The 16962-nt window shown below is 35.2% G+C and overlaps 1 protein-coding gene across 4 annotated transcripts in view; it reads right to left on the bottom strand.

Moving 5' to 3' along the window:
* Positions 1 to 16962, bottom strand: part of LOC136027890 (uncharacterized) — a 52202-nt gene that overhangs the window by 17794 nt on the left and 17446 nt on the right. For 2 of the 4 annotated variants that reach the window (XM_065705316.1, XM_065705317.1), the window contains exon 2: positions 16455 to 16612. In XM_065705316.1, coding sequence (XP_065561388.1) covers positions 16455 to 16522 — 68 coding nt within the window. In that variant the 5' untranslated portion in view covers positions 16523 to 16612. Of the gene's footprint in view, positions 1 to 13545; positions 13639 to 16454; positions 16613 to 16962 lie in introns of those variants that run through there. The other 2 variants (XM_065705319.1, XM_065705318.1) reach the window with 2 other exon arrangements.

Here is a 16962-nt window from a genome sequence, read left to right as displayed (position 1 = left end):
AGTAGAATTATTAGGTATTTTTGATGACCAAACTGCCTTTTCATGACGTACAAATAAGAGTTCAATCTCTGAAAACAAAATTTCTGGATATTTTAGTCGCATAGGCCGTTTATTGTCTAAAAAAAGGATTTGTCCTATTGAGCTTTTATTGTACTTAGTGGAATTATTGGAGAAAAAATCTATACAAAAAACTAAGATTCATACATGGAATTTGTTGATCAGGCCTTAAGGCTATATTTTGTCATTTGAAACTGTATATGAGTCAAAGATGTACAAATTCCGATGTTTTCATATTATCATATTACACTGAATAGGGGGTTATTTTTAAGTGGCAATATCCATGGAGTGGAAATTTTTGCCCAAAATTTTAATAGTTTCAAACTTTGATAAGCGGCAATACATCCTTTTACAGATAGAAAATTTTTGAATATTTATCTATTAGTATAACTAACTATATTTTCGATAAGACACAAAGGCTATATGGATTTGCAAGATTTTTTTTTGATTTTTTACAAGATATTCACTTTGATATTGAAATTGCGTTCAATAGGGCAATATAATTATACTTATTCAATAAATTTCTGCAATTAATTGAAACTAATTGCAATAGGCTCAGCCAAACGCGGGATTTGTGACACTGAATCTTCTTTCACTCATACTCCGTATTTCTCTACCGTATTCCAAACTACCATAGATATTACCCCCTGGTTGAACTAGCATAAGTTCAAAGAAGAGCACAATAGATTTAATTAGTTTACTTTTTTTATTGTAAGCACATGTGCCAGCATAGATGAAAAAATTGTTACGTGACAGGAGGGGAGGAAAATAAGATTAAAACACAAAGTAAGATCCAAATCAAACAGTTCGTGGTAACGAACTGTAGTAAGGAGCAACCCGGCTCAATAGTAAACGAAGCTCTAAAAACAGGAATTTTGATGCTAAAAGATACATCAAAAGAATCAAATTTTGATGTTGATTCTAAATAAATAAGATTTATCAAATTTAGTCTTTGTCGTAAAAAGTCACGAGCCTGAGAAAATTTGCCTTATTTTGGAAAATAGGGAAAACTCCCCCTAAAAGTCATAGAATAATCACACCATTGCATTCGGCGTATCAGGAAACCTTGTAGCAAAAATTTCAAGCTCTTATCTAAAAAAAATGTGGAATTTCGTATTTTTTGCCAGAAGACAAATCACGGGTGCGTGTTTATTTGTTTTTTGTTTTTTTTCCCAGGGGTTATCGCATCGACCAAGTGGGGGCACCTAGGCCCCCTCCCACGCTCATTTTTTCCTCAAAGTCAACGGATCAAAATTCTGAGATAGCCATTTTGTTGCACATAGTCGAAAACCATAATAAATATGTCTTTAGGAATAACTTACTCCCCCACAATCCCTGGGGGAGGGGCTGCAAATTAAAAACTTTGACCAGTGCTTACATATAGTAATGGTTATTGGGAAGTGTACGAACGTTTTCAGGGAGATTTTTATGATGGTTGGGAGGGGTTGAGGGGAGAGGGCTATGTGGGAGCATCTTTCCTTGGAGGAATATGTCATGGGGGAAGAAAATTAAATGGAAAGGGCGCAGGATTTTCTAGCATTACTTTAAAGTAAACAATGAAAAAATAAACATGAAAACTTTTCATGTTTTAGATTGTAGATATGTAGAGATTATTACGCATATGAGGAGCTCTAAAAATACTTTAGCATAAAGAGTGAGGTATTTAAGAGGAGATAAATACCTCGCTCTTTATGCTAAAGTATTTTTAGTAATTTCAACTATTTATTCTACGGCCTTTCTGATTCAGGGGTCTTTCTTAAAGAATTGGGACAAAACTTACGATTTAGTGTAAAGAGCAAGGTATTAACTAGAGTACAAACCCCCTCGTATACATAATAAAAATATAAGAATATAAAAGTTTGTTACGTAAGTTAAATCTTAAGTTAGGTATATTTTTTTACTAATAAAAACTTTCGTTAAAAATTAAAAGTTCTAGTTGCCTTTTTATGTAGCCGAAAAACTGGAGGGCAACAAGACCTCCTTCCCCACCCCTTATTTCTCAAAATCGTCTGATCAAAACTTAAAAGAAAGCCATTTAGCCAAAAAAAAGAATTAATATACAAATTTCATTTTAATTATTTATGTGCGGAGAGCCAAAATCAAACATGCATTAATTCAAAAACGTTCAGAAATTAAATAAAAAAAACTAGTTTTTTTAACTGAAAGTAAGGAGCGACATTAAAACTTAAAACGAACAGAAATTACTCCGTATATGAAATGGGTTGTCCTCTCCTCAACGCCTCGCTCTTTACGCTAAAGTTTGACTCTTTGCCACAATTCTACTTTTTAAAACAATTAAAAGCTTTAGCGTAAAGAGCGGGGCGTTGAGGAGGGGACAACCCATTTCATATACGGAGTAATTTCTGTTCGTTTTAAGTTTTAATGTCACTCCTTACTTTCAGTTAAAAAAACTGTTGTTTTTTTTTATATTTAATCATACGAAGAGCTAAACGAAATAAGAGGAGAAATCAAGATATCAGAGAGGTGGATCAAATTCCTCCGCACCCTAACTATGTATCTGCGAAGGTAGGCCGTGAAACTTGAGAAGCTGCAAACTTTTTCTTAAACAAAAATAAATATCTTATAAAAATATATAAAATACATATAAATATATATATATATATATATATATATATATATATATATATATATATATATATATATATATATATATATATATATTTATAAACCCACTAAAGATCCCCTCCCTTTCAGAAGAAAAAACTAAGGAAAGGCATGTTCAAATGAGGGCAAAACAAGTTATTTTTCAGATAACTAAATGGGGGGGGGGCCTTCAGTCTAATGAAAAAATACACTTGAAATTTTTAGGGTTTTCCCCATTAGTCTCCTAAATTTGCATAATAAAAGTTTATTGCGCATGTAAAGGTTTTAACATAATCGCTCCTAACTATGTGGAGGCTTTAAACTATGCCTCACTTCTATTATCGCTTTGCAAATTGTAGTTAACTTATAATTTCTTAACTGTTACTACCTCGGGTTAAAAGCTATACATTGATTACTATTAGAATACTTATTGGTTTAATGGCCGCTGAACGCTTTAACTACTATTGGAAATTGATTATGTAAGAGCCACTCTAATCTTTCTAAAGGCAAAAGAAAATGTCTGACTATTCTGCCAGTAAAAGTTCATTAAGTAATTTTTCTAGCCACCTTTGACATTTTCCAACTATCATTGGCTTTTTGGCCAAATACATTAAAATTTTAATTTGGCCAATTCCATTTTTCTCATGTGTTCGGTCTTTTTTTTTTTTTTTTTTTTTTTTTTTTTTTTTTTACAACGAAAAGTTTTTTGCGAAAGCTATTTCAAAAATGAACATATTTTATTCTAGAACTAATTTTAACTAATTAAACAAAGTCAGAACTAAAAGCACTTTCATGTATTTCGTCACTATTTTAGCTAGTGTAGAAGGAGAAATCCGTTGTAAAAATACTCTTACATGATTAATAAGTCGTTTTGAAATCTGAAAAAAAAAATCCAAAATTCAGAATGAAAGGAAAAAGATTCTGTTTTACAAAAAAAAATTTCTTGATAAACTTGACAACACCTTTTCTTTCTGTCGACTAGTCTTCATATTTATGCACAGAATATAACAAAGTTCTACTTAACCCTTAAAAGGTAATCTCTTCTCCCCCCCCCCAAAGTTTGCCTATAGCTCATAAATTTTAGCTACCGTCATGCTAGAATCAGAGAGGTCATTTTATGGAGCGGCAATAGAAGTCCACATTGTCCATATTACCATTTTTCCGTCCCAGTGTTCCTGGAAGACCGGGAACACTGGGAGCGGCAATAGAAGTCCACATTGTCCATATTACCATTTTTCCGTTCCAGTGTTCCCGGAAGACCACGATTGTTGATGCGGCTTAGCTTAGATGAACAACTAAATCAAATGAATCGAAATAAGGCACAATTGTGGTTCTATTTTGATGCTGCTACGTCAGTCCCTTTTAGATTTGACCTTGTTTTTCTTGGGTTGTCAGACGAGTTTCAATGATTACGAATACAATTTATTTTCTTTCTCTGAGAACCGTGCCATAAATCAAATTGATTACAGAATCTAAAAATAGGTGTATCAATTTTCAACAGCTCTAGTTTTCAAATTATAGAATCACGGGTGCCAAATTGAGGGGGTAGGAGGAAGCAACCTCTAAATTTCTTCACCCCAGTAGATTTTGATAGTTTTTTTTTCATTGAAAATTATCGCGAAAACATTAAGATTTTGAGATATACATTTTCCATTATTATATTGCCTGGAACAGGCACTCCTGACTTTGATATTTTTCCGAACTAACTTGGCATTGTTAGATTGAGCAGAATAAGAGGGATTTGATCACGTGGTAGGGATTAGGGATAACACGCTGAGATAACACAAAATGACGAGTTTGTGTTTCTCGATATGTCACTTAGAGCATAATTTACAATTGTTTTCCGCTCAACAAGTCTTTCTGCTAACTGTAAATAGCCCGTTCCACGTCCTTATCCTTGTACTACCCACCCTTATCACTTGAAGCTCAAAGCAGATATTGAAGCAGGGATTAAATTTTACGCCCCCTCCTAGTTTCAAAATCTTGTTAATTTTCTCTATAATCTCCCAGTTTTTAGTTTAATTTCTCTTTTTTTGCGTTCGTTTCATTTTTAATTTGGTGGTCGAATACTCCCCAAAAGCAAATTCCTATGTTCGTGCGAGCCTCCATTGGAGGCGCAATATTCCATTTATGCCTCCAGTCTTTCTTCTGCATTTCTGGTACCAGTAAAGAAAGATTCAAAGTACTTAGCTCCTGATTTTTAATGGAAGCATTGGGCCAATTGAATCAGACCACCAGTTCAGGTACGTACAGCGAAATTTACTTGAGACACATTCAAGGATGCCAAAGGCTTCAAAATAGCAAATAAAAACAAATTATCTTCAAATAAGAGAAAAATAACAAGAAACCACACTGTAGGGAAGAGCTTCAGGCTCACTCCCCATGCATTTGCCCGCCCTAAAATTATATATATATATATATATGTATATATATATATATATATATATATATATATATATATATATATATATATATATATATATATATATATAAGTTTAGCACAATACTGTTCGATAAAGGGGCCAGTAGTCCCCTTACATTTGTTTTTTGTTTTTTTTTGTAATTTTCAAACGTTCCCATTCCTCATGTTTTAACATAATAGTGTCCACTTTTCATTTCTTATGATAAGGTATAGGCTTTTTATTTACAGTATAAATTATTAATAAATTATTAACCACAAAATAATTGCTGTTTTGCGGCCCATAATCGTTGAAAATGGTAATTATATTTCTTAAAATCAATTTTTTAGTTTAAAGTGAGCACTACAGATTGATACCAAAAGTTTACTCCAAGGAGACTAATGTCTCAGGTGGGGAGACACTGGAAAAAGTACCAAAATAAGTGAATTATATTGAAAAACAGAATGCATTTGGCATAAGCATAGCCGTCTCGACATTTTGGGTGTGGGGAGGTGTAAGGGTTGAAGATTTTCTCAAAGCGACTTGCAATTTTACATTAGGGAATATATTAAAAATTAGTATTTCAGAAGACGGGCAGAAGAAACGCTTAATATGATATTTTAAGGCATGGTCAACTTAACGGTGTAGTTGATCATGGTTCCAATCTCTTTTTCTGTGTGTTTCTCCCTTCTTAAATTAAACGGATTTTGTTATGCCAAAAAATTTTACAATTAACTTTGAACTTCCAAATAAGCTCAATAGAAATGAATCCTTTTGAGGGAGGTTATTTCTGAAAAATTATAAAGAAGGTCAACACATAATTCTAGAAGGAAAACTGGAGAAGCTCTAAAGACAAAAATTAATTTTTTTATATGTATATTGTTTTCAAACACCCGATCTTAGAGTTTTGCGAATAACTTTTGGCCTTTACTCATTGTCCATTGTCTTTACTCATTGTCCTTTTGGACAATAAGAAAAAGGCCAACTTTTGGCCTTTACTCATTGTCCATTGTCTTTACTCATTGTCATTTTGGACAGTGAGAAAAAGGCCAACTTTTGGCGTTTACTCCTTGTCCATTGTCTTTACTCATTATCCTTTTGGACAGTGAGAAAAAGGCCAACTTTTGCCCTTTACTTGTTGTTCATTGTCTTTACTCATTGTCCTTTTGGACAGTGAGAAAAAGGCCAACTTTTGGCCTTTACTCATTGTCCATTGTCTTTACTCATTGTCCTTTTGGACAGTGAGAAAAAGGCCAACTTTTGCCCTTTACTTATTGTCCATTCTCTTTACTCATTGTCCTTTTGGGCAATGAGAAAAAGGGCAACTTTTGGCCTTTACTCATTTTCCATTGTCATAAATGAATTAAGAGAATGTTTTTATGTTTGGTTTAGATTCTCCTTCCTTAGGACTGTGTGTCTTGGTAAGGTGGCTCCCTGGAATTGAGGTGGATCAAACCTGTTTTAAGCTAGGAAATATTTTCAAGAAGCTTTTAGATAACTTCGAAGACCACACTGCCTTTCCATGACGAAAGTAAAACAGTTCAAAATAGGGATGATACCTTTTTATTGACAGTGAAATATAAAATTATTTAACTGGATATTTCGAACACATATACAGTGTTCATCATCAGCAGTTTAAATATAAAATAATTTATATTTCACTGTCAATAAAAAGGTATCATCCCTATTTTGAACTGTTTTACTTTCGTCAAGAAGCTTTTATAGTTTGGAAGTAGAAAAAGAATAGAAGTAGGATCCTAAAATCGTCCCAGTAGGTCCTAGTTTGAGTTTTAAATCCATTGATGAAGCTTTATTCACCTTGCACAAACACACTTTAATTCTAAGAGAACTCTCTGTCCTGAAGGGAATGGAATAAAAGTCGATACTTGCAATAGCCTTCTTAATCTTTATTTTATCTTTGAATTGATTTCTAGAATCTTATTCTTCTAGCATAACCACTTTCCTACTTCCACCCCTACTTCTTCCCTTCTCTACTTCTACCAAAATAAGATGAGTAGGAAGCCAGCATTGTATTCAATGTGTGGAGATCGAGAGAGGTATCCATTTAAACCCCCTACTTTATATTCTAACCAAGCCACCCAAAAAGGGTTACGATTTCTCTTGAATCAAAGTCAACAGGCAATAATAAAGAATGAAACACGAGAAACAAATATTTACGGTAGACAGTCCTTATTAGGAGCGAATGAATAAACCTATGATGCCAATGCTCTACGTAGCAAGTGTTTCAGCAATGAAAATCTACGTGTCATATTGGTGGAGAAAACCAAGCGACCATGTCTGTAGAATTGGACTCGAACCCTCAAAAAGTGCTATAGCCCCAAAACAACTGTGCGCCTTCTTTTACTTCTCAAATTCGTTGGGTTTTAACCCGGCGTCCAAATCTGATAGAAGCACTTGGGCCAAGAATCTGGTGCACCCTTCCTTTTCTACCACAGAGCTTAAATCGGCCTAAAACTCAAAAAATCAATAAACAGGGCTTTGGCTGTACACTTTTTGGTAGATACACCCTGATGGCCAGAATTTCGGTACCCCTTGACCCCCCCTCCCCCAAAAAGAGTCAATATAGGTCATTAGCCTGTGAACAGCCAAATTAGGACATGAGCCATTACTTCATAATAAGTTTATTTGGGACTGAACAGCCTATCTTATGGATGTCACGAATAAAATTAACCCCTCCCATTTCCTACTGAGGTCAAATCGTGCTCAAAGCCAACAGAGTTTAAATATAGAAATCACCTCAAAGATTCCACTTTACACCAAATGTTTTCTAGGTCCTCTATATTTTCTAACTACAAGAATCTAGCCCCTTTCCCCTCCTAATTCTCGCTGAAAGAGCTGGGATTCGCAATAAACCAAACACGAACAAGTAAGACACTAGATCTTAGTTCCCATCAATTTCTGCATTATATACGGCACCTCATTCTGGTAGAGTTTATGATAATACTATTTAGGGAAATGCCTCTCCCCACAAACTTTGAAATCTTCAAAGACATAAATAAGACTATTGATCTGTTTCTGTTATCCACGAGTTTTAGTTGAGATTCAAAAACCTCTGCTATTAGTTGTTGTGCTGAAAAGAATTTAGGGACCCCTTACTCTCCACTAGATTGCGTTTATATACCATCAAGCACACATACGACACAATTTTTTACGCCCCACAAACTTTTACTAGAATGCAACAACCTCTTCTGGTTAACGCGCCGATTACAGAAACCCAGGAATCCCGATACTTTGCCCCCTACCCTCCATTTATGTCGGAATGAATTCAAACTCCAAGGGGTGAAATTATAGCCTAGCTCTAACTCACAACTGAGAGAAGCTAATTATCCAAAAAACATGTCTAAAAATGTGTAGAAAACAAGTGATTAAGGTCGCTCTTCCTTTACCAACCCAGAATTTGAATTAATCTCAGACTTAAAAGGCAAATATAGTATATAAATGTCACTTTGGGTTGAGATTTGACAAACCCCTTGAATTATTGTTTTGATGAGATAACATGGTGGACCCAATCTATCCCCCCCACAGAGTTTGGATTTGATCCTGACTCCCAAGCGACACAATTAAGACGTTAGTTCTTATTTCCTATAAATAAAGAAAAGCAACTTTTTTTTAAAAATGAAAGTAAGGAGCGACATTAAAACTTAAAACGAACAGAAATTATACCGTATATGAAAGGGGCTTTTCATTATGCTTTTTATGCTAAAGTTTGACTCTTTCTCTTAACTCTACTTTTTAAAACAGTAAAAAACTTTAGTGTAAAGAGCGGGGCGTTAAGGAGGAAAAGTCCCTTTCATATTCGGAGTAATTTCTGTTCGTTTTAAGTTTTAATGTCGCTCGTTATTTTCATTTAAAAAAGCTTGTTTTTTTTTTTTATTCAGTTTGTGGACGTTTTTGAATTAATGCATGCTTTGATCTTGGCTCTCCGCACTTAAATAATTAAAACAAAAATTGCATATTAATTTTTTTTTGGCTTTTTCAAAAGCTAAATGGCTTTTTCATAGTTTTAATCGAAATATTTTGAGCAAAAAGGAGCGAGGGAGGAGGCCTAGTTGCCCTCCAATTTTTTGATTATTTTAAAAGGCCTTAACTTTACAATTTTTACGAACTTATCATAAGTAAAAAATATACGTAACTTACGAATTAACATACGTAGCGAACTTCTGTATTCGTACGTTTTTATTGCGTATATGAGGGGGCTCGCCCCTCGTCGATAACTTGCTCTTTACGCTAAAGCTTAAATTTTGCCCCAATTCCTTAAGAATGACCCCTGAATCACAGATGCTATAGGATAAGTAGTTGTGATTACTAAAAATACTTCAGCGTAAAGAGCGAGGTATTACGAGGAGCTAAACCCCTGATATGCGTTATAATGTCTGTTCGTTTTCAGTTTTAATCCTGCTCCTCACTTTCAGTAGAAAAAACTTTTCATATTTATTTTTTCATTGTTTTCAAAAATAATACCAGAAAATCTAGCGCCCCCTCCATTGAAAGTCTCTTCCCCCATGAGAAGATCCTTCATGGAAAGGTCCTCCCACGTAACCCCTCCCCTAACCAAAAAAAAAATTGAAAACATCTGTACACTTCCCAGTAACCATTACTATATGTAAACACAGGTCAAAGTTTGTAGCTTCCAGCCCCTCCCACGGGGACTGCAGGGGAGTAAGTCGTCCCCAAAGACATAGTTATTAGGTTTTAAGACTATGGTGAATAAAATGGCTATCTCAGAATTTTGATCCGGTGACTTTGGGGGAAAATGAGCGTGGGAGGGGGCCTAGGTGCCCTATTTGTCTTCTGGCAAAAAACGAGAGATTCCACATTTTTGTAGATAGGGGCTTGAAACTTCTACAATAAGGTTCTTTGATACACTGAATCTGATGGTATGATTTTCGTTAAGATTGTATTAATTTTATGTGGTGTTTTCTCCTATTTTATAAATAAGGCAAATTATCTCTGGCTCGTAGCTTTTGATGGGTAAGACTAATCTTGATGAAACTTATATATTTAAAATCAGCATTAAAATGGATTCTTTTGATGTAACTATTGGTATCAAAATTCAATTTTTGAGAGTTTCGGTTACTATTGAGCCAGGTCGCTCCTTGCTACAGTTCGTTACCACGAACTGTTTGATCAAGGTCTAACGGCTCCTGCCGGTAAGTATCCCGATTACAAAAATGCACACACCCTCTCCCAATCATGGGCTAGATCAGGTAGGATCTCCCAACTCTCAGAATTAGAAAAGTAACTCTTACTTCGCAGCAGATTTGATTAAGGCTCCTAGTATTTACAACCAATATTGATAAATACTATGGTCAAAAAAGTTTATGGAGCCCCTACTCCAGTGGACGTCTCACATGGTACGAAGTCCTACAAACTATAGCTTGAACAGTTGACCAAGTTAATGTCCTGATAACAAGGACCTAGTTGTCCTTCCCATCAGAAGTTACATTAGATCCTGATTACAGAATACCTCAGAATAGGGGAATAAATTTAGGAATCTTCTTACATTAACACAGGACAAATTATGTGCAAACATTAAGCAAGCACAAAAAAGACACTTTGTCTTATTTCCCACGAAGTTTAACTTGATAGCACTATTTGGCAAATGTTCTTATCAAGCAGTTCGTGGTAACGAACTGTAGTAAGGAGCGACCCGGCTCAATAGTAACCGAAACTCTAAAAAACAGAATTTGATACCAATAGTTACATCAAACGAATCAAATTTTAATGCTGATTTTCAATATATCAGCACAAGTTTAGTTCTACCCATCAAAAGTTACGGGCCTAAGAAAATTTGTCTTCTTTTAGAAAATAGGAAACACCCCCTAAAAGTCATAGAATCTTAATCAAAATCACACCACTAGATTCAGCGTATCAGAAAACCTTACTGATAAAGTTTCAAGCTCCTATCATCAAAAATGTGGAATTTTGTATTTTTTGCCAGAAGCCAGATCACAGATGCGTGTTTATTTTTTTTTCCAGGGGTGATCGTATGGATCCAGTGGTCCTAGGATGTTGTGATAGGGCTCATTCTAACAGAAATTAAAAGTTCTAGTGCCCTTTTTAAGTGACAAAAAAACTTTGCTCTTCATGCTGAAGTTTTTTTTATTGTTCTAAAAAGTGCAGTTTTGACAGAGTCAAACTTTAGCGTAAAGAGCAAGGCCTTGCAGAGGGACAACCCCCTTCATATACGGAGTGATTTCTGTTAGTTTTAAGTTTTAGTGTTGCTCCTTACTTGCATTAAAAAAAAAATTTTTATTTAATAAATATTTAAAACGCTAATACTTCCTTTCCCCCACTTGCGAGACTGAATTAGGGATTGAGCCTCAAAAAGACAATCAAGACTTACTATGGTATTACTTCCCATAAATTTAGATAGACCAACGTTTTTAGTAGACGTTCTGAAGAAGTAACACAGACATCCCCCTATCCGTTTACGTAATAGGTATGGACCCAAATATTAAAACTAGGAGATTTGAAAACCAATCCGACAAGAATTAACCCCATCCGATGTCCACATGACATGAATTTTTCGATGCTTCACGTCTTCTATTCCCCAAAGAGCTAAGAATTATCTCTTTTGGAGACTAGAAAGGATAGGGTTTCAGTAAGAGATAGTGTCCAGAGATAGGGCCAGGATTTACAATAACGCAGTTATTTTTTAATTTTATCAATGAAAATACTAAAAAAGGTGCTTTCCCAAATACTATGCGGAATCTACCCCCTTTGCCCCCAAAATGGTGTCACTGATTTTCATTAGAATTAAGATCAGTCAAATATAAGCTTTTAGTACCCACCAAATGTGGTTGAGATCCAACAACTCTTACTTGTAAACACACTGCATGCTAGGATTTAGGGACCCCTTCCTTTCTTCTTCTCCCAAACAGGTAGGATTGTATTTGCACACATAAAAAGTCCGAGTAGGAAACTAGTTCCTACTCGAAAAATCAAGTTTAATCACGTTTAATCGTTAAATCAAGTTTGTTTGTTTTCTGGTAACCCCTCCTCGTAGATTTGTAGATGACAAGATCCTAGCCCTCTCCCTTCCCCCATCTGTTGGTCTGATCTTAACTGAAGGTATTTCAGTCTGTCCTGGGCTCAATATTTGTATACACATACAATTTCAGAAAGTTTGATCAACATAAAATGTCTCAAAAGAAAAACCATAAATTAAGAATTGAGGAACTCTAGGAACTCTGAGGAAATCTAGTATTGGCCTTTCTAGAATTACTTCCCAGGAATTTTGAGAAGATACAGTTTGCATCTGTTTTTTTTTCTCTGGGAATTTTGGGAATCTCTGGGATTTTTGAGATGCAGTCTGCATCTCTGTTTTTTTTTCTGAGAATTTTGGGAATCTGGGATTTTTGAGATGTAGTCTGCATCTCTGGTTAATTTAATTTCATTTAATAAATCTATCCGACACCAGAGAATCCCTATGAATATTACCCTTTGAACTGCAACAGTCTTGCCTTGCTTCTGCTACTTCATAGACCGGGAAGCAACATCAATACATTTCTGAAACTTTCGTGGAAATTTGGCAAACTTTAGGAAAACATTGGCTTTCTATTTCATGATCCCTTTAAAGCACCTATTGTTGGAAATGTTGGGCAGAGGGGTCAAGGGCTTGTCTTCACTTCTTTAGACGAAGAAATGAAGAAAATATTTTTGAAAATCTCAAGAGAGAGGGGATGGAGGATTTTTTTTTCTTGTTTGTCAGTTAGAACACTAAAAAAAGGCTTTTCTAAAACTTGGTGGCAAGTACCTCCTTGCTCCACAATTAGTGCCATTGTATCCCCTTACCGGGAAAGTTTTATTTTTCCATTTCTTACTGTACCGAGCAACAGATTGCTGATCAGAAAAAAAAAATCTGTAGGGTTGTTCCACAGCACTCCTTCACATCAGTTGGCATGTATAGGAAGAATAGTTGCCCCATAGATTTTGAAATGCACCTCTTTTTGAATTTTCACCAAAGAAAAAAGCCTTCTTTGCAATCTCTTAAATCAGTGAGGCAAAAAAATTGCCCGCTTCCCCACTTAGATATCTTAATTGTTAGACCTAACATAAGAAACAAGTATAGTTAATGACCAGTCAAGACAGAAATATCTAGTGACATATAACATGATAATGCCATCCTCTGTCAAATATATGTATACGAAGTAGTATACAACATTAAATACGTAGGCTGCCTCTGGAACAAGGCCCCTTCCCGAAAATTTTGCCACAGTGTCTACATTGTAGGCCTTCTCTTTACTTAATCAAAGTACTACTTGTAAATAGATAATCCCCATAAACCTAAGCGTAAAAAATATTGCCTGCGGAGGTCCATTCGAAGCAAAACCTTTTACATTCACGGAAGCACCATAAAACCATTTTCTAAGATTCAGATAAATTGGGGACAACAGCCCACCTTATTAATAGCCCCTTGTCTAATTAGAAGACACTCCTCTAAGCAAATCTGATTACTTACTTTCAGATAATTATTCCGTGAATATACTGTAAAACAACGCGACACTGAATGAGCACTGAAGAGGCTGAGAGACGGAAGGGCGGTTATAATACAATTAGACCATTATAATTAATGTTTCGGTTTGAATCAACTCCTAGGTGTGTTTTTCAACTTAAAATTTTAATTATTCAAAACACATACTGCTTTCAAACGGAAATCAGGACACGTTGCTACCTTGATAGTAAACTTCTTGTGTGAGATACCGCAGAAATTTTATCTGTTTCGTGAACTGGTGCTTTATTTACCAAATTTTCAAAAATTGGAATAGATCACTGAGACAAGGGGTTAGGTGCTCTGTTACTTCACGTGTTCCAAAGCTAAGGGCACAAATAAGAACGTGGAGCAAAGCAGGGTTGGACAAATAAGTTACTATTGTGATAGATAGTGGACAACAAACGTGATCAGGGGCATGTCTAGGGATATATTACCAGGATTGAATTTCACCCCAAAATATTTCTCCAGCTCTGACTCCAAAAATATTTATCCTAGATAATTAGAAATATTTATCTTTGTTATAATTTTTCTTAGAAATACAATCAAAAACCATTTAAATCTAACCCCAAAAAACAAATACTTTTTTGTTAAACCCAAATAATCAAGCGAAAACTTTTGGCGAGACCTTCCCCAACCCCCTTTCGGACAAAAATTTTGGATACGGTCCAAGCCAGGGCTAATCAAGGTAAGGATATTTGTTTTTTTTGTAATTTGGGAAAACATATACCATCTTTATAGCAGTGCTGGAGTCAATAATTTACATGGGGGTGGTCGTCAATTAAGCAAGGGGTCTCATTCTGCATATACGGTACTTCAGCAGAAACACACAGTGGCGCTAATTAACAAAAACATTCAGACGGGAAAAATATTTTGTCAATTTTTTAATGAAGGTAAAAAGAAAATTGCCTCAAATTTCTTTGACTCGTAAGTCGATCTTGAAATGCAGGTAAAAAGACTTATGTCCCAGAAAGTAAAGAAAAAATATTGTCCCAGTTAGAAATTTGTCTTAAAAATGTATTTAAAAACCACCTTAATTCCCCCTCTCCCTTTAAAAAAATTATTTTGTTAAACCCTCATCATATAGAAAAATTTTTGGTAACACCTCCCCCCTCTTCGTGAGCAAATATCCTGGGTACGGTCCAAGTCAGAGTGTATCAAATTAAGAATGTAGGATTTTTATTTTAAGCAATCCTGAAACAAAATAATTGAGATGTAAGATTTTTTATTTAACCAGCTCATTTTGCACACATTTGAGTCGGAACGCACAGTAGCGATAATTCACAAAAAAAATTGCCGTGAGAATAAAGATTTTTGTTGATTTTTCAGTGAAGTTAAAGAAAAATTGAATTTAGCAGCCACATTAATTTTCCATTTTTAAATAAAAACAAAGAAAATATCACTTTCTAAATCTAGATAGGCGGCCAACTGCGGCCATTTTTTTGTAATAGCCATTTTGTCACAATAGTCGAAAAATCTAATAACTATGTCTCTGAGACGACTTAATCCCCAACAGTCCCCGGGGAAAAAGCAGCAAGTTATGACTTTGCCTATTGCTTACATATAGTGTTGGTTATTAGGAAGTTTACAGACGTTTCCGGGTGGATTTTTTTTCTGGTGAGGGGTGGGGTGGTGGTTTAAGGGGAGAGGGTTATGTGGGAGGATCTTTCCCTGGAGGAATTTTTCACGGGGGAAGATAATTTTCCATGACGGGAAAAAATTTCTCTGACTCTAATTCACAAACAAATGCAATGGGAATAAAAATTTGTGTTGATTTTTCAGTAAAGGTAAAAGAAATTGAATTTAGCAGGTACATTAATTTTCCATTTTTAAATGTAAAAAAAGAAAATTTCAGTTTATAAATCTAGAAAGGCGGCCAACTGCCGCCATTTTTTGTGATAGTCATTTTGTTCAGCATAGTCGAAACATCTAACAAGTATGTCTCTGAGGACGACTTAATCCCCAAGAGTCCCCGGGGGAAGGGCTGCAAGTTATGAACTTTGCCTATTGTTTACATATAGAATTGGTTATTAGGAAATTTACAGACATTTTCACGGGGAATGTTTCTGGTGAGGATTGGGGTGGGGGTTCAAGGAGAGGGGTTATGTGGGAGGATATTTTCCTGGAGGAATCTTTCACGGGGAAAGATAATTTTCCATGAAGCCTTTTTCCCCAGCATAACTTACAAAACGATCAGAAATAAAATAAAAAAACAAGTTTTTTCAAGTGAAAGTAAGGAGCAACATTAAAACTTAAAGGGAACAGATATGATTCCGTATATAAGGGGTTTTGCCCGTCTCAATACCTCGCTGTTTACGAATTATAACCACATTTCTGACAGAATGAACAAAAATTACAATTTTATTTTAAGCATGTAGTTCATTGCACCATTTACTGCTCAAGCGCTTAATCATGTATAAAATATGGCTTATTTTTCAATGTCGGAATTTGCTTCATACCATGATGAAAACACGAAGGCATCATATATTGCGGTAGTCAATTAAAAGATATAATAACGGTACAATTGTGCACTTAGAATGTCAACTTAATGCATGATAATTTTTTTCCAATTCCGGGTATTTCATCTTCAAATCTAGGGGAGAGGGGCCAACTTTCTAATGCTCATTTATAACAGGATAATTTTTACTTTCGCATTCTATTTACTAACACATATTGTAATATATTTTTTCAATCTTTTATGTTGTAACGTGTCAATTTGTTCTGTAAGATGCTGTAAATCAGATAAATTTGTAGGATGTTCTGACTTACGTAGGGGAGAGGGGGCTCATGACATAGACTTCACTAAAATCCAAAATTTCTCTTAATTTCTGGTCCATTTTTTTTTATTTAAATACTCAAATAAAACTTGTTTCTGTTACCTCCCTCGATAAACATCCCTCGATGAACGATACCGAGAGTAGGCACTCGGTAGGTGGCAGGCTTTCATATGTGGAATCTCATTGGCACTTGTCTTCTAATTGCAGACATGAGCCTCTTCTTTATGTCATGACAGTAACACCGGTTCGTTACGACCATCCTGGAAAAAATATGAAGTCTTCCTTAAAATGCCGACCTGATATTTTCACTCTTAGGCTAATAATTGGAAAGTGCCTTAGTTGTCAAACCCCTTTGGTCCTCAGTTTTATAGGTTATGAGCAAGCGTTCGATTCTGTTGATAGAAGAGCTTTAGCAAAGGTCTTATCCTTGCATGGTATACCAGACAAATACATTAAAGTGGTTAGTGCCATCTACGAGAATAACACTGCAGCGGTTAAGGTAGGAAATGAGGCTAGTAGCTGGTTTTGTATTAAATCAGGAGCTAAGCAGGGTTGTGGTCTATCCCCCTTTACATGAATCATTTTGATTGACTTTGTCTTAAAGAGCACA

This window comes from Artemia franciscana, chromosome 6 (assembly GCF_032884065.1).
Source record: "Artemia franciscana chromosome 6, ASM3288406v1, whole genome shotgun sequence".
NCBI classification, from domain to species: Eukaryota; Metazoa; Arthropoda; class Branchiopoda; order Anostraca; family Artemiidae; genus Artemia; species Artemia franciscana.
This window is presented reverse-complemented; position numbering and strand designations above follow the sequence as displayed.